Source organism: Athene cunicularia (genome assembly GCF_003259725.1).
Source record: "Athene cunicularia isolate RWA chromosome 4 unlocalized genomic scaffold, athCun1 chr4_part2, whole genome shotgun sequence".
NCBI lineage: Eukaryota > Metazoa > Chordata > Aves > Strigiformes > Strigidae > Athene > Athene cunicularia.
Genome location: NW_020799099.1, coordinates 18,375,326 through 18,394,071, shown reverse-complemented (window position 1 = coordinate 18,394,071; position 18,746 = coordinate 18,375,326). Strand labels below are relative to the sequence as shown.

Genomic DNA, 18,746 nt, shown 5'->3' with positions numbered 1-18,746 from the left:
CTTCTCTTCTCTTCTCTTCTCTTCTCTTCTCTTCTCTTCTCTTCTCTTCTCTTCTCTTCTCTTCTCTTCTCTTCTCTTCTCTTCTCTTCTCTTCTCTTCTCTTCTCTTCTCTTCTCTTCTCTTCTCTTCTCTTCTCTTCTCTTCTCTTCTCTTCTCTTCTCTTCTCTTCTCTTCTCTTCTCTTCTCTTCTCTTCTCTTCTCTTCTCTTCTCTTCTCTTCTCTTCTCTTCTCTTCTCTTCTCTTCTCTTCTCTTCTCTTCTCTTCTCTTCTCTTCTCTTCTCTTCTCTTCTCTTCTCTTCTCTTCTCTTCTCTTCTCTTCTCTTCTCTTCTCTTCTCTTCTCTTCTCTTCTCTTCTCTTCTCTTCTCTTCTCTTCTCTTCTCTTCTCTTCTCTTCTCTTCTCTTCTCTTCTCTTCTCTTCTCTTCTCTTCTCTTCTCTTCTCTTCTCTTCTCTTCTCTTCTCTTCTCTTCTCTTCTCTTCTCTTCTCTTCTCTTCTCTTCTCTTCTCTTCTCTTCTCTTCTCTTCTCTTCTCTTCTCTTCTCTTCTCTTCTCTTCTCTTCTCTTCTCTTCTCTTCTCTTCTCTTCTCTTCTCTTCTCTTCTCTTCTCTTCTCTTCTCTTCTCTTCTCTTCTCTTCTCTTCTCTTCTCTTCTCTTCTCTTCTCTTCTCTTCTCTTCTCTTCTCTTCTCTTCTCTTCTCTTCTCTTCTCTTCTCTTCTCTTCTCTTCTCTTCTCTTCTCTTCTCTTCTCTTCTCTTCTCTTCTCTTCTCTTCTCTTCTCTTCTCTTCTCTTCTCTTCTCTTCTCTTCTCTTCTCTTCTCTTCTCTTCTCTTCTCTTCTCTTCTCTTCTCTTCTCTTCTCTTCTCTTCTCTTCTCTTCTCTTCTCTTCTCTTCTCTTCTCTTCTCTTCTCTTCTCTTCTCTTCTCTTCTCTTCTCTTCTCTTCTCTTCTCTTCTCTTCTCTTCTCTTCTCTTCTCTTCTCTTCTCTTCTCTTCTCTTCTCTTCTCTCTTCTCTCCTCTTCTCTCCTCTTCTCTTCCTCTTCTCTTCCTCTTCTCTTCCTCTTCTCTTCTCTTCTCTTCTCTTCTCTTCTCTTCTCTTCTCTTCTCTTCTCTTCTCTTCTCTTCTCTTTTTTCTTTTCTCTAACATTCAAAGCACATCTCTGGGAAGAAAAAATCTGCATCAGACATAGCATACCCAAGTTTCTATACTACCTTCCCTGGCATAACTTCACTTAGCAGGCATATTTATTATAGAAGTTTATTAAATCTGTGTCTTCTTAAGCAAGGTAAGGTTGGTAAGAAAAGGGAACACTGTATCTGACAAACTTACATATGAGGAAAATAAAGGCAAGCAAGAAGTAAGAAAACTAACTGTAAATTACCAATACTGATGCTGAATTGAAAGAGTTCTGTGATGCTTAGAATCACTGTGTGGCTTGTGTACCTCAGTACTTGGGCACTTTTGGAAAAAAATGAAAATGGCTGTGGTACTTGTTTGAGCAAAAGCAAGTTGCTACTGTTCTGTATTCTGCCCATCACTAATTTATATTAATATTCTACTTCTATTTAAGAGCAAAAGATGTGCCTTAAAAGTTATTTGTGTCCTTGAATGTAATTCACTGTGAGTGTTCCATAATTTACAGTAATACAAGATACTGTTGATGTCTCTCAGGATATTTTCTCACCAGCCAGTCAAGATTTTTTAACTCTGAGCTGCTTGGAATGGTATCATTAATCTAACTAGGTGACTGCAATATGCTGGGTAATCCTGCATGATGAAGAGCTGCTGCAGTCCTTTGAGATGGGTGGCAAGACCATTTTGTATGGGGTAATAGAGTGTCTGGAAAGAAGTAGTAATGATACATCTGAGAAGTAGCAGGTGTAAAGAATAGCTTATCTAAAACAGAGGCTTAGTCAGAGCTCTGCAGAAGCAGTTGTCAGTTCTTTTATATTTCCTCATTAAAATTCTGTGATTTGGTGAAGGATTCACTATGGCTTGCAGGCCTTTACTGGTACAGCAAAACAGAAAATAAACTGTTTGCAAGCTATCTGTATGACTGGCATAGCATTTCCAAACCCAGAATATCCTACACAAAATATGTATGCCTTCAGTCCATCATTCTGTCTGTGAAGGAAGGCAAAGACTTTGGAGTCTGTGTCAAGGAAATCTCTGTCTACTGTCATAGTTACCTGGTCACAGGTATCACTGCCCTCACATAAATCTTTACTGTACACAGGTGGACTGATGTAAACATGTAGCATCTTCTTATTAACATATAGGGAAAACAAGACTGGTAAAAATCTGTGTTGGGTTTGTGAATTGCGGGGATTTTTGGTAGCAGAGGAAGGAGCTACAGCAGTGGCCCCCCCGGTGTGAGAATCTTCCTGAAGCTCCCCCGGCTCCAGGTCAGATCCACCTCTGCAACAAGACCAAGCCAATTAGTAATGGTGTCTGTGCCTCTGAGATAACGTATTTAAGAAGGGGAACCTGGACGGAGAAGTGGGAGTTGTGAGGAGAAGTTGTGAAGGAGACACCTATGCAAACACCGAGGTCAGCGGAAGAAAAGAGGAGGAAGAGGGGGAGGTGAGCAGGAGCAGAGACCCCCCTGCACCCATGGGTGAGAGGGCAGGGCCTCCCTCGCTGCTGCCGTGGAGGTCACCAGTGGAGCAGATATCAACCTGCAGCCCGTGGAGGACCTCATGCTGGAGCAGGTGTCTGTGCCCGAAAGAGGCTGCGATTCTATGGGAAGAAGCCCCCGCTGTTGTAGTTTGGCAGCGGGAAGATTGCAACACACAGGAGGCGTCTACACCGGAGCAGCTCTGGAAGAGCTGAAGCCCATGGGAAGGACTCATGTGAGATTGTGGAGGACTATCTCCCGTGAGAGGGACCCCATGCTCAGAGCAGGGGAAGAATACGATCAGTTCACTCCCCCCAAGGAGGACTGACTCTAACCCCTTCCCTGCCTCTCTGTGCAGCTAGAGGGGAGGAGGTAGAGAATCTGGCAGCAAAGCTGAGCCTAGGAAGAAGGGAGGGGTGAGGGGAAGGTGTTTTTAAGATGTGGTTATACTTTTCACGGTCCTGCTCTGTTTGTTAAGTGTTGTTGTTAGTGTTTGAATTAAATTGATGTTCTTTTTCTTCCCCTAATGAGTCTGTCTTTTGCCCGTGACCATAATGGGTGAGACATCTCTCCCCATCCTTATCTTGATTCCCAAGCCTTTTGCTTTATTCTCTCCTTCCCATTCCTGAGGGGGAAGGGGTGAGTGAGCAGCTATGTTGTGCTCAGTTGCCCTCTGGGCTCAAACTATGACAAAATCCCAGTTTATTCCAGTGTCTGAGAGTTTGTTCTTTTGAGACTATGAAACTGGCTGATCTCTGTGACCTTGTTGGTCGCAATGACTTTGTTCTAAAGGCCACATCCCTTTTGACTTTATCAAGACAAAGCATATGAACAGAACTTGTTCATATAAATAAAGGCTGCAGGATCAGAACTTCAGAGGCCAGCTCTTCATCAAAGGGGGAAACCTCACCACATTTACATGAAAAGGAATTTTGCCAGGCTTTGATGCAACACGCTTAATGTGTCTCCAAATGCCATATGAGTAATAAGTTAGAAACCACATCATTGCCATGTTTAGTTGATCTGGGATTATTAACAATGTCCTCATTCCACGTTATTTATTTCAGATCACCAGACTAACTCTGATGTTAACTTGTCAGATATCAGGGGAGCATCAGAAAAAAGAGACCTCAGTTCTATAACAGAGGTACTTTCTGAAACCTTAGAAACTAACGAGCAGTCGATACTGGTGCTTCCAGGAAGAATATCATGTGAGGTAAGGTTTTTGGATGCTCAAAACTTTGGGATAAGAGTCAGTGTTCTTCTCCTCTTTCTGCTGCAACCTCATTCATACTGTAACAGTTTTGAAAACAAATAGCAGATAAGGGGCCAAAATGAGAGTGTCCCTGTGTCATTTAAAATACTGTTTTAAAAGATTGTTAGGTAAGCTGAATTTAAAACACCACATTAATTCTGTCATTTATGTCAGTAAAATACAAAAGGCTAACACTGAGATGGCATCATGTTTGGGTATTATGATTATTTTGTGTGAAGCTGTTGGTAAAGGAACTTTCTTTCCAACTTATGTTTTGCATTTTACACTTTCAGTATAATTTTCTGAAGGACTAATGGGAACCTATTTTAATTTTATAGAACCCTGGTGAAATATTCATTTTGTTGAAAGATGAAATAGATGACGAAACTTTAGAAATTGAGTTCATAGCAGATAATCAACGAATTAGGACACAGCCATCCTCTTGGAATAAGAATGTGAAGTACATGAAAGCCTTAGGTAAGAAAAACATTCTTTACCTTTAAGTAAACAGAAAATTTTGGACTCCCTTCACTTTTTCTGATAAGTAGTTTCACTTCCCACTATTTTGTAGCTGTTTCCTGTACACGGGTTTTGCACACAGTACATTTATTAATAATGCAGAAAAGCAAGGCCTTGTGATTTATGGGAAACTAGGTTCTGTTAGATTGTTTTTGTGTGGTTAAATGGCAGGTGGCAGACTTAAAATGTCATTGATTAGTCACAGATTAACATTCTTCAAAATTACTGCCATGAAATGCAAAGCTAATACTCTTTTCTTACTATTCCATTACTAAAATGTTTCATTTTATATTTAATGCCGTAAACTTGGTTATACTTCTCTTTATAATTCTTACTGATACAGAAAATAATTTATTTTCTTTGTTCATGTCCATGCCTTTTCTCAGATCACTCAGCTCTGCTGGTTTCTAATGATTTTTTAAACTGCTCCATCCATAGCCAGTTGCCAACAGTTTCAACTATTTAACAACAGTTTCGCTTAGGAGATGTGTGCAGATTTAAGGGACACATGTGTCCCCACTCACTTGATGTCAGTTAAGATTTAAAGAATTTTTAACCTAAGTATTCAGCATGTAGCTTGCTACTGCACTACATGCTGTGAATTCCCAAAGGAACTTATACTTTATTCTAAAACCATTGCAATATAACATCAGATAGGAAGAATTACATATATATGTGGCTACAGTTTTCCACTGTGGCTTCTTGGAGCTTTTTTGGGTAATTCTGTGGCCTGATTTTTCTTCCTGAACACTGTCCTGAGATGATGGCCATGTATGGCCTGAGAGTTCTTTACCAGTGTGATGGTGCAGAGAGTTTGTTTTTAGAGACCTGATTGGGAAGTACTTGGTCAACAAGAAACTTTCATCTGTAACTGAATTTCAGAGAAGGAAAGCTGAAATCCTCATTCACAGATCTTAAAAGATTCTTCCAGAATTATTCTGTGAGAACATTGTTTATCACAGGAAGGTTTCTATAGTGGATAGAGAAATAAAATATGAACAATAAATGAAATATTATGAAAAGTTTGGCAGAGAGCTGCAGCCCAAGTTTGATTTTGTTTCTTCTGTCATTTGTATTTAATGCTTCTCTTTGGGGCTTTTTTCTATTTCAAAATCTGGAAAAGCTGGATGTTTGGAAGTACTCTTTTTTAATAAGGGTCCAGCTGATCTGATGTTATAAGAAAAATAGGGGGGGTTTGAGGGGAAAAAAAAAAAAAAAAGCATTTGGGCAGTTTCCACTGAAGTGATTTAAGGTGGTGTTCTATTCTTTTAGTTTCTTTGGCCCTATTACTCTTCTCCATTTTCAGGGTTGCCCATTTTTATCGCTCTTTTGTGGGCAGAGTTAGAATTTCAAGAAAACCGTGCTAGTGCTGGTATGGTACAGCAGGATGCCTGGCACAGTGAATACTAATGAATTATAAAATGTGCTCATAAAGAGGGCTTATGCTGCATACACAGAGCAAGTCATACTTAAGTAACAGACTGTACAAATGCCGCTTTCCTTTGCTTTTACTAGGTAAACAACTGGAATGGAAGTAATTATACTGCAATTGCTGCAGCCTAGTTCAAATCCAATTTTGAGAACCTTGCCTGCAGTTAAGAAAAATGTTTCAAAAGATGAATAGCAATTCCACTATTTATAATAAATTAACTTTTCCTTAATTTGTAGGCATAAGGGAGCTGATTATAGGTCATCAATCTATCAAAGGAAGGTTGGAAATTTGAAGCATACCGTTTTCATCTTTCTAATGTGAAGCAATACAATAGCTTTGTTTTATACAGATGTGCAGATATATATTTTCTTTTGCCAGATTTTTAATATGGACTGAAAGACCTGGATAAAAAACTAACTATGCTGAGTCATCTGTGAAATGCAGATCCAGTTTGTTGCCTCTGTGCATTTTCTGTTATATATTCCTGTTCTTTCACTCATTCCCCAAGACCTCCCATCTGGAATTTAAAATATTTTCACCTACTGTTCTGATTTGTGTTTTATAAGATTTTCCTGCTGGCCTTGTATATGTAAATGTCTACTGTGGGGGAGACATTAAGGCCACAGCGCAGATCGAGTACTATACTTCACTAGAGGAGATTGAGCACATATTTAAGAAAGTGGCTGACCCAATAGCTTTCACTTGTCAGGTAAGTTGACTTCTGCATTTTTAATAAAAAGTAGAATATAAGTGCGTATATGAGCTAAGAGATAACACACAGTCTTTTGATTGCACAGTAATGAGTAATGGCTCAATAATAGGCAGAGGATTACAGAGGCCTGTCTTTGAGATGCCTTGTTGTAAGTATGTCAAGCAAGTAAAAATAAATTTTCTCTCTTCTTTTGTTTCTGTTTAGAGAGTGATATAAACATCCTTTGTGCTGTATATGCCCAACGAACAACATCCTGCATTACACAGGATGAAAATAATAACAAACAGTAGCGATGTCACTCTCCATGTAACGTGTTCTTTTTAGTATGTTCTAAACTCAGTAGAAGCAAGTAGTCTCAAATCACATTGTATTTGGAAGATTATTACTCAGTGACCAGAAAGCAGGATTTTTCTGGAATAGCTTGTATGGAAGACAGTAGGTTGCTGTTCATATAGAGTCCATTTACAGCTGCTGAATTATCGTTCATATGGTTTGGTGGTTGCCATGCAGATTGTTTGCATATATTTAGAAGAATTCAGGTTTTGAGCTGGGTTTCAAATCAGCACAGCAGGCTGCAGTGCTCTGCAGCAATTCCAATGGTATTTACAAAATAATAATAAAAAAAAGAAAGCATCTGTTAGGAAAGGATGGAATCTCAAGTATCATTTGTTGAATGGTGGGTAGCCCAGACAGACTTGTCATGATGTCTATATTGTAATTGCAGAGCCAGAACAAAAATAATAGTCTGTGTTTCCAGTGCAGGCAGTCTCATTTTCCTGTGACAAATCTACCTTATCTACCACCTAAGGCATTACACTCATAATGAAAGGATTAATAAAAAATGATGTATTACATTATTAGTGTTCTATTAAGGATGGGAGTAGATTTCTTCCAAGTACAAGTCACTTCTGTTTTAAGAAAACAGGCTGTTGCACAACAAGAGTGCAGCTCTCAGTACAAATCCGTTCTTAAAATCTTTAGAATATCCATCATTCTTTAGTCTGTAATTGGAAGAACATTGAAGTAAGCTTCTAACAATTTTAATTTAAAATTTTATGCATAAGAAGTGTGTCATAATAATTAAAAAAATTATAATTAACATGGTAACCTAGATACCTACAACACAGCTGGTATTTCCACTGGAGAATTATTTGCGTTATTCAAGAGTTTGACCCTTCATTTAACCAGCATGACTAATATTTAATAAGACACATGCAATTCAAATTATGTTCAAATGCAAAAATAATCCGGTGCAGAGCAGTAGTGCACGCCATGATATACAGCTGTAGTGTTATGCCTATCAGGTACATTTAACAGTTTCCTAACCTTTACTCATCTGGATAATAAGCAAAGGTTTAAATGAGGAGACACTGTTTACCTGCTCTTAATTTTATTGTTTTAGCAACTGAAGAATTAATGCTGTGAAAATTTTTATAATTGGTTAAGTTTTACAATCCACACAGAATCTGCTCTGTGTGAATGTATACTAATGGTAATTCTTTTGTAAGTGTACATATGGGTTGGAATGTTTGTCATCATTTAATGGTACCTGCTGGACCACGGAGTGAGGTACACTAACTAGCTAGGTAAGCTAAACTATTTCCACAACCTTTTAAAATACTCCAGGCTCTGATGTAAACCTGATTTAATGGCAATAAGATAGGTCATAAAGATGCAATTTACAGAACATGATTTAACTTAATCTTTAAAAATATGTTCACACAAGGAAAAATAAGACTTGATACTAATTAGAATTCCATCAAATAGCAGGAGTAGTAGTAACTTTTATTTAACCAAGCTAATGAAAACCTTTGAGACTATCATCTTATTTGCAAAAGTATCCTAGGGCAACAGTGGTTTATCTATACAAAGTAACAATCTAACACAATAGAACAAAAATTAAAATAAAATAGAAAAGCTTACAGCAATTATTGATCAAAGCAAAATCACTCTGTTGTTCAAAAACGTTCAAGATTTTTACAAATGCTTGCAACCTGAGAAGTATCTCCATATTAAAATTCTGTGATGAAAGCAAATTGCTACAATATTGCATACCAAAACCACAATGGTTTGGTAAAATTCTCTCATTGTATTACATATTGTGTTGCCAACCCTTCCAGCTACTTTGAGATGCTATCATTGTTGAGATTATTGTCCCCTTCTCCACTTTGTCCCCCAATAAAGCCAAACAGATAAACAAAATCCAACAAATAGGCTTACAGCTATCCATTCCTTTTACTGATGGTCAGGTCAGTTCATGTATCTCAGTACCAACAAAGTATATAGTACAACTACACTTATGGATTCCTCTTTTTAGAGAAGAATTAAAGTTTAACACTAGCCATATTTTAGATTAAACATAGTGTAAGTTTTTTACAGACCATGGATTTGTAAATTCACTGGATGAAGTTCTTTGCCACATCTGATAGATTGTAATTTTCTATGTTCCAAATTTGTCTGAGTTTAAAAAGCATTTACCAACATTACCAAGACATTTTAAACAACCAAGTAAACATTTAAAATGTAAGGAGATAAATAGAGTAAAAAATTAAATAAGTTTCTTTGCATATATTTTCAAAGAAAAATACCTGACATTTTATAGTCGAGTAGGAAGAGATAACTGAATCATAACGCTGAATGAACTTACTATCAGTATATATGAGGGTGCACATTGGCTAAAGGCCATGAATTTTTTTGTTCTCTCAGTCTACTATAATTCTACATTAAAGAAACTCCCTTAGGGAGTTTGTGTTCTTACAGTAACCCGGTGCACAGACTGATTTTAAGGTTCTCATAATTCATAAATGAACTTTTTCATATTTTATTTTGTTGTTTTCATTAACTTCTCATTTCAGCATTCTACGGGATTGACATGCTGTGTTGATTTTTCTCTCACGCTTTCTACCACGTGATTCAATTATTTAGTGTTAGGGTTTCCTGTAGTGATTTCTTAGGGTTTCAAAAAAAAATTCAAACTAAGGTCATATCCTTATTACTGGAATTGATGGGTTCATGTTAGTTTGATTGACTTAGAATATCTGGAGAGATGCAGGAAGTCTTCATGACAAACTTTGGTTGAATAATACTGCTATGATTCTGAGAGATTTGGTATCTTAAAGGATGTTTTTATCATAGTCATCAAACAGGATTCCAGTTACAGTGTATATTGAAGAAGAATGAAAATAAACTGCAGCCTTTTTTATGAAAACTTGTAAGAAATAGCTATACGGCTTATGTGGTGATACTATGTATGTGCCTTTCCTGCTCCCCAGAGATACCTCCTTTGAAACTGTTTTTAATATTTCAACCTTGTAAGCTCCACCAGCAGCTCTAATTTTAAAATGTTTCTTTCTTTTCCTCTAAGTATGAAACCTCTCTGTATTCTGTCACTGGCTAAAATTGTCAGAAATGCCAAAGTGATTTTTAAGCCCAGCCTATTCTATTTGGCAGAAGTAATTTAGATATTGAAGTGCATGTGTTAATTTTTATGTAAATGTAACTTTGTTAGTACTGCTAAAGCCAGTGAGAAATATGTTAATTTGTTGGCTGCGTATGCTCTGTTTCAGTGGTACACCTTTTCAGGGCTTTGTTAACAGCTGTTAAAGAATGTAGATCATCTTGTTCACAAAAGTTGCAAAATATGTGCTTGGTCTTCTTCTTTTCAAAGGCCAGGTGTGATGCTAAGCATTTAGGGCTTTGTTGTTCACAGCTGTGTCCTGTTGCTCTGAAAAGGAGGCAAGGGAATGGAGATAGTGCCTACACCTGGGGAGGTGATACTGAGCAAGGACAAGTTGCTGGTGATGAGTTCTGGGGCAGGTATTGTTTGCAGAAGGAGTGAGATTGAAGGGTGGACTAGAGACCAGCTGGCTGTACTTTGGAGAGCATGGGGGAATTTCCTACAAACTCTAGCTTAATTCTGAGCAGCTCCTAGAAGGAACTTGCCTGCAAGGACACAGGAAGAAGATGGTACTTTTATTTCTTCTCTGTCATGTTTTAAATCTTTATTCATATAAAATGTGGGCTCTTTCAAACTCCCTACTCACACAGTGTTTTAAGTGCTTAACTTTAAATAATTTTGTTGGATTTGGTGAAGCTTCAGTATGAACTCCAGGTGTATAGAGTTGGTGGAATTTTTAGGGAAGATTTCCTGGGTCTCTGGAGATCTGTGTAAGGTACATCAAACTAAGTAAATGCACCATACTTACAGTCTATGGGTGCTCTGGAGCAGGAATGGTCAGTAAAGTAGAAGTCTTTAAACTGAATTTCTTCTTGGAGGAGGTGACCTTTATGTTAGTATGGATCTGGATAGTGCAGGGTGGTCCTATTGCTAGTTCTCTTTCACTGTTATTTCTGTTATTATTTTCACATAAATACTCTACAGGTGCCTCTTCTGCATGTGAGATAAAAAATGTTAATGTATACTTTCTTTTTAAAAATAACTAAACTAGATTTTCCTACTGTGTAGAGTAACAGAACAAAGCTACTATGGTTTAGTTAACAAGATAGCTTGTTAAATCATTGTTTGGGCCTTCAGATTTTAGACCCATGCAGTAAGAGAAAAAAATCTGAGGTGGAAAACTTGAAGCAGTTTGCACTGATAACTCTTACAAAGAGGTGTGTTGTGCCTGACTTGGGAATCATAGAAATGAATAGGCTGGTCATTGGAAGGCAGGCCTGTTAAAGCATGGGAAGTTTAGCTCTAATTTAATCTGTTACCTTTGAGAGATCAGACAGCCTAACTTCTGTCTCAGCAGTTTGTAAAAACTGAGCTAGCCTGCTGTGGTTAAGCCATGCAACTGTTTATGGCCTTGCAAATTTTGCTGCGGTATTCTCATTTCAAGAACTTGTTCCATCTCAGTTTGTGAAACAATTTGGTTGTCTGAGTGCAAAGTAAGAGCTATACACTCTTAAGGTACTCCTCCCCCAGATTTTTGTCTGAATAAAAGAAGGAAGGATTCCTGCCTCAACTCATTAAAAAGCAGAGGAGCTTTGTAGGCAAGATTACCCTCAGTGCTTTCTGAAAAGAGCCTGTGGAGTGTTTATTTGGCTTTCATATACAAGGCAGTCTGAAATGGATTCTGTCTGAAATTGCTTCTTGGGCATTTCAGGACAGATGGTAAGAGGCAGGTGTTGCTGGGGTGTGTGCTTGTTCATTTTCTTTTGAACAGAGAGGGCTAGATAGGTAGCAAAATGTGTAAGGGGTGTCCCTGCCATTTTAAATGGAAACTAAAAATAAACTTCAGGTTTAGTTTGTCTAGAAGCCCACCTATATGTTTATTCTTTGTTTAGTGGAATTTTTGCTCTACAGTTGTTTCAGTGAATACCATTGGTTTTGAGCTTCTTTCTTCATGGCACAATATTTGCATATAGACACATCTGAGCTAGTTCCAGTGTTAATACATTTTTGTCCTATTCTAGATTGAACTTTATTAAGGGAGTACCAATGATGATACCATATCGAATAAGACCTACTTGAAATAAGAGCGAATAGTACAGTTTCCTAACTGAGTTTTAATATTTCTCTTAATTTTTAAATTTAATGTGGTTATTCATGGGGGGGAGTTGATAGATAATCCAAGGAGGTTTTGTATAACTTTTTCTCAATTCACCCTGTAAATCTGGTAAGGACTAGTATTATTTGTGGGGAAAATAAACAACCTTATTTTATTATTGGTAGCTCCCTACCTGCACAAACTTGTCTTTGAATTTTGGGTAGGACTCAGGTGAAAATTATATCCTGCCTGTGTACTCAACATTTTCATATCATGTCGTACTTATTCACTTTTAACAGGATTGGGAATTAAACTTCATGTTTCATCGGTTAGAGACCTCTGTCCTTTTCTCCTTCTGTCAGTCACAGACTTTCTTTTTAAGTTTATATGTTAAGTGTGTCTGCAGATATTCCTTGTTAGCGATCCCAGAATTGTCTTTACCAGAAACAGTTCAGCTATGGGAAGGCAAACTTTAACGCAGGGCTGCTGATAGCTGAGCAGAGTAAGCCAACTCCTCCTGAGCACTTGCCTGCTGTGGCTGAGCTCTTTTTGGTGCCCAGTGCAGCACAGACTAGACAAGCACCATAGTATTCAGTGTAAAATATCCTTACTGTTCAAGTCTCTGTAGTCTTGCTTCTCTTGTCACACCAAGCAAAGAAACACCATTAGGGATAGATCTTGGCCTTCTGTCCAGAAAGAGGCAATCAAACAATGGTAGTTAGCAATGATTTCCCTTATCTGAAGGCTATGTATTTAGCAGGAAGCTAATCTAACTGGTTGCTATCAGTTTCTTAATCTGTCAGCATGTTACGCTTTGCCTGATGGAACTGAAGCTGTTTCCTACCTGGGAAAGTACACAATCTTAATCTAAAGATTTTAGGTAACAGAGAGCTACTGTAGTCTTTAACTCAATTACTGCTATAGTAAGACCTTGGATTTATTGGCACCTGACATCTGTCAGAACAGTTCTTGGTTTTTACATTGCATTGTTGTAGCTAAATCGAGAGTTGATTAATACAAAGCTTCCTGTCCTTACTTTTCATCCAGAAGTTTTTGGTGACAGCTAAACTTCATGTTACAATACCTGTTTGCCTCCAATTGGATCATGTTACCGTGATCCTTCTATATTAGAATATTTCTTCTGTAGCTTTCAAAAACTATGCTGTGGTTACTGAGTTTGTAATAATAACTGTTTTGAGTAATTTGATTCACCAGCACTCAGGATAAAGTTAAAAATACATGCACAACAAATGTCCTAATTTTAAAAAATTTTTTCTTTTAAACAGACTTTGAAATTTTCTTCTGTAGAGAAGCTGGACAATGTTCTGACTTTGTTACTAAAGAGCAAAATATCTGCTTATGAATTCAGCCCGTTCCAAAGTGAAGAGGAGCACTGTCAACGAGCTAGTGAGTCACTTCTTGTATGCATTGATTTTTATTACTGATGCTATGGTTATTACTTATAAATGTTAATAAGATGATCTTTAAAGTATTTAAAGCCACTAGTGAAATGAGGAATCCACAATAAAGACAACGTAACCAGGAAAAATGGGAAGAATAGTTCTGTAAGTCATTACTTTGTGACTCAGTACTATGTATTTATACTTCGGATGTTTGATCAGTTTTGGATTAACTGTAAATTGACAGCTTTACAGCCGAGCAAGTTCATACTTATAGAGAAAACAAGCAATAAGAGACATGAGGCGGAGATGCCTGTACACTATATATTTTTTTACTAACTGCTCTTCTGCAATACAATTTAAACTTCACTTTCTCAAAGTTTGGTGACATAAAAAGAAAATCAGAAATATTTGTTTATCTGAAGAGAATAGATGACTTTTGAACTTAAAACAGCACTAAACTTCTCCATTTGCTTTCATACCTATGCACTTAATAGTTTCCATTGCTTCTGGCCAAAAGATTTTTTTTTTTTTTTTTTTTAAAGGGCGTCTCAGTGAGTCAAAATAGGATTTGTCTATAAAGTAGATACACTGTCCGTAATTCAATAGTGTATCAACAGAAGCTACTGTTTAGTACCAAATGGAGGGTCCTGGTTGAATTCATTAACCACTTAAGGATTCAAATGGATTTGCAGTAAACCAGGAGTGTGATTATTTAGCTTGTGTTTTGAAAGCATCATTACAATGTTATTTCAGCTGTGTGTTAGAAATCAGCTTTTCTAAAAAACTTTTTGGGAAAAAAAACCAAGCCAGGAAAATGTGTTTCCCTTCTGAAATACTTGAGAAAGATGTGTTTGAGTTGTTGCCTGACTCCTGTTTTGTGTACATGGACATTTGAGAGAAAATAAGCTCATTAGAATCAAATACTACATAATACTACTTATAACCAAATATAACAAGTTTTGAAGGTAGCCCTACTGTGATCACTATCATGGTTCATTTTTTTTTTTTTCAGTAAGGTTTCTTTGATGGAATTCACCCCTCTCTACTAGATAAACATGATTCCACTTGTATTTTTAAAATTAGCTTAAGTATGAGTCTGGGTTATAGTGGAAACAAACAAGTAGGGTGTTACAGGTAGGGTGCTAAGTGAGGCACCTGCCCTTGACATTTTCCTGTGCAAGGCTGCAGGATGGGCGTGTATGGGACACATTAAAGACTCATTCCCAATGTGAAATGTTAGTTCTGATGAATGAAGGATTTTCTGCTTCTCTAGTAACCAGTTAGATCTGGGCATGCTTTTGCATATTGAGAGTAATGCTTACCAACCTGCAATCCCTCCCTAAAAGGCACGTGTGGTTCAAGAGCAGGTTGATTGCTTGTGAGCTTGAGCCAAGCAGTGACCTTCTTAAAATGAACTGGTTTGATGTACGGCACAAGAAAGTACGTAGCTGCCTAGATTCTTCATGAAAGAAAGATGTGGTTGCAGATCTCCCACATTCTGAGTGCTTTCAGGCCTTTGACTCTGATCCCCCTTCTTCATGAAAGATAGTTTAAGGGTATCCCAAGCAGGCATTACACGTACTGGGTCTAATAGAGGACTATCATCTCCTTGTTCAGCCATTTTTATAGCATTCTATTCCAAGCACCAGTTTTTCTTCCAAAGACAAAATATCAAAGAATAAAAACTAATTAAATACTTTTGGGAAGGAAATGAAGCTATCGGAAGAAAAGCTCTTTAGCACTGAGATGAGTTATTCTTGTATCTCTGAACAGGCAGATGAATCAGTCCTAATTTCACAATTCCTGTATGTGGTCAAAATAGGCTAACATGCCAGAAATCCAGTTGTCTGTTTCCAGGGGAAACACAGACACTTTTAACTGAGACATACTTGGCTGAAAGAGGCATGTCAATAAGTCAGAATACAGATATACTTCTCAGTGACTACCTGTATGTGAATTCTACAGGATTCCTGCCCGTTTCCTAATTTTGCTTCTAAAGGCTTTAAAACTGATGGAACTCAATAAAGCTTCTGATTAGACTTGGTATCAAATGCTTAGTTCATAAAGCTTTGAATATATAATTTTTTTCAAAAGCTGCAGTGAGTTTTTTGTGCATCTAATGGACTGTACTTAAACTTCTGTCTTTCCAGTCTGGAAAGACTAGCTTAGTCTTTTATTACCTATAGCTCTACTTAAACAATAATACCTCTACTCAAAGGTAGATGCATTCCTTGGAAGCTAGATGCTTCCAAAGTAAAGATGCACTCTTTTCAACCTCAACACTAAAAAAAAGTTTATATCTCTTTAAAGCTTATCCTTTGGAGGCTGTTTCGTGACTCCAGTCATGGCCATGACTACAGGAGGTCAATCCTGCAGCATGAGGCATAGATAAGAGAAACTTTTCTCAGTATAGTTTTACCATGATGCATTATTTTAACATTATAGCTAGCACATCAGGGTATAGCTGATAAATTGCTGTACTTGAGAGTTCTCAATATGTACTCAAAGTGAAAAAATAATAAAGAACTCATGATTAATTTTATTGGATACTAATGAATTGCATAGTTTGATTTCTCTCAAAGTCTATAGCTGTGTGATTAAAAACTTAGGAGTATAAAAAAAAAAAGATCTAATAGGAAAAATGTGTGTGATGTAATCAAAGAAAAATGCAGTGTGATGCTTGCCTCTATTAACAGTGGTTTAGATAAAGACATCACCAGATGCATGATGCTTACATAATTTTTTCAAGAGCCACTCCCTTCCCCAGAATCGCTTTTCAACAGTTTTTTAGTATGATGAATGCAGTACTTGCAAGAGGTCAGTGTCTAGGCTGGCAATGTCAAAATAGATGGCAAAAGTGAAAAAGGTCAACTCTGATACCATCTTATTTTCAATGCATCTATTACAAATGTCTGAATAATCCTCTCAGCTAGTACTTTGCTTAATTTACTCTTCAGTGCATAGTTTCAGGTTGCCTAACTTAAGGTAATCTTATAACTGTCTGTATTTTGAATGCAGAATTTCCACCAGAAATGAAATTTCATCATTCTAGATGATAAGAATGAAAGTATGTATGTGATGCTGCTATAGCTCTCACTGTGTGTTTCCTGACATATACATACATGATCAATATTTACAGTCTTTTTTCTTACAAACCCTGAGGCCGTTTACTTGTCTTTCAGATTACATTCATTCAAATTAAGTTGGAGACTTTGAACGCTTGATGACAGGCCTTATGTGTCGTTCCTTGTTTAACATGGTCTTTTCTGAATGGTCTGTTATACCCAGTCTGGTATATCAATATAACCAGGTCTCATAAACATGTGTGATTACCTGTCTCTATACTAACGTATGTATATGCAAGCATGACTATAAATAAGATGTGCATAGGGTAAAATCATCCATTGTTAATTCCCTGGGGTACACCCAGCTAGAGTATTTTCAATATTCCTATTGCTTTTAAATACTAATTAAAAAAGCAAGATGTCCTGACAAACTTACTATGTTACCATCTAGCAGAACAACTTTACTTGCTTAGAATAGGTATAGCACTGGATGTAATAATTTCTGATAAGGGAAGCTTTTCAAAAGATGTCACGGATCTCAAATATGCATTCTGGAAATCTGAATCTCTTGACATCAAAGCAAGGAGAACTTTTTTTAGCAACCCACCAGACTTGGAGAAATTCCTTGCAATATGAAAACCTAGGGCTATAGCCCTACAAGCACTTTAAGATGTACATCATATTCTTTCTCTATGGGATCTCACTTGTTGGACTATGTGCAGGAAGAAAATTATATCTCTATCCTACCTGGAGGCAATGGTGATGCTATATCTTTACTTGCTGTTTGACCTCCTCTTTAGTTTGTCAGTATTATTCAAAATAAATTGGTTTATAAAAAAAGCAGCAATTGGAAATGGTAAAAATAGACATTTGTGCTGATTGTTTTACAAACCATGGTTTCCAGTGATAGGCATTGGAATGTATTTTGCCGTGCCTAAGATGAGTTTCATTTGCTTGCTTTTGATGAAGTATCCTACTGTAATAATTATTGTAGTAACCAGGAAGTAAGTTGTGAGTCTCTACCAGAAAAATACTGTTGGAACTGCCGTATATGTAAAAGCTTGTCAGAAGTAAAGTACACACTTCAGACCTGAACTCCGCCTTTTTTTAAATTGCCTTTTTGTTGTTGTGATAGTTTTAGGTAATTCTAAAGAATATAGAAGTATCTGAACAGTGTCAAAATATATTTAGGATTATGCATGGATATTACATACTAGCATATACAAGAATTCAGATAAAGACTTTTATTCAGCTTATCAAGGGGAAGAATGTTTTATTAATGTGTGATATTTAAAGAGATTATTATGCAGTCTCTGAAGGGGAATACTGGAAGCCCAATCAGATAAGAAAGCTAAACACAGGCTGGATAGGAGCCCCTGGAAAAACATTGTGTTTAATAGCAGCATTAACTGAAAGACAGCTCTAAGGCATTTATGGGATTTTTATTGGTGGTGGTGTCTTCCATCCCTTGTGGAAGCATGTAACTAAAACTGGAGGTACTCTCCCGAATGTTGTAAATTCTGTACCAAACTGATTTCAGGGTACCTTGTATGTATATTATTCTTTCATATTCTGGTAATAGAAACATACCAACAAATCCAAACTCCTTTTCCAAAACTTTTCTTGAGCTTGGGAAGCTCTGAATCTGCTCTTGAATCCGCAGGTTTAAGAATTCTCGCTGCATCGATTCCTGTCCAGAAATGGCCATTTACTTGAGGAAATTTTTCCACTATTATTTTTACAAGTTACCTGTTACTATTTCTCTGAACTCAAACATCAAGGCTTATGAAAAGTCCCAAATTTACTCTCTTTGTAGAAAATAGCGCTTTTTTGTCACCTAACACTGCTAGCAATATAAGTCCTATCCTGATTTTTGTAATTCCTTCTTTCATGCTGAAACACCTATCTCAAAAGCAGAGATACAGTCTGAGTTTTCAGCTGATAGTGAAAGAATGGGTGAAAATATAGACTGGGGAGAAGAAATATACGGAGCTTTAAGTATTTCTTTGGTTTAATTGATATTGACAGTGTAGAATTCATTTTGTCTATTTAAATTGCGTTTGAAAAAACTAACGTCCTGTATCAACAATTTGGGATGTAAAAGAAGGATGTCTTACAAGACATGCAGAAATATCACCGTAGGCTGTTCTGTTTGCTTATTGCAATTTTATGAAAATTCCCACAGGCTAAGACAGTACTACAATATAGTAATATTAGATTTTGTGCTCTGTTTTGTAGATAAGGTATTCCAGAATG

At 37.0% G+C, this 18,746-nt stretch overlaps 1 protein-coding gene across 1 annotated transcript in view; it reads left to right on the top strand.

The window, feature by feature from the left end:
- Window positions 1-18,746, top strand: part of BANK1 (B cell scaffold protein with ankyrin repeats 1) — a 138,849-nt gene that overhangs the window by 20,543 nt on the left and 99,560 nt on the right. The window contains exons 4-7 of the mRNA XM_026847935.1: window positions 3,680-3,828; window positions 4,206-4,344; window positions 6,385-6,527; window positions 13,309-13,429. Coding sequence (XP_026703736.1) covers window positions 3,680-3,828; window positions 4,206-4,344; window positions 6,385-6,527; window positions 13,309-13,429 — 552 coding nt within the window. The remainder of the gene's footprint in view (window positions 1-3,679; window positions 3,829-4,205; window positions 4,345-6,384; window positions 6,528-13,308; window positions 13,430-18,746) is intronic.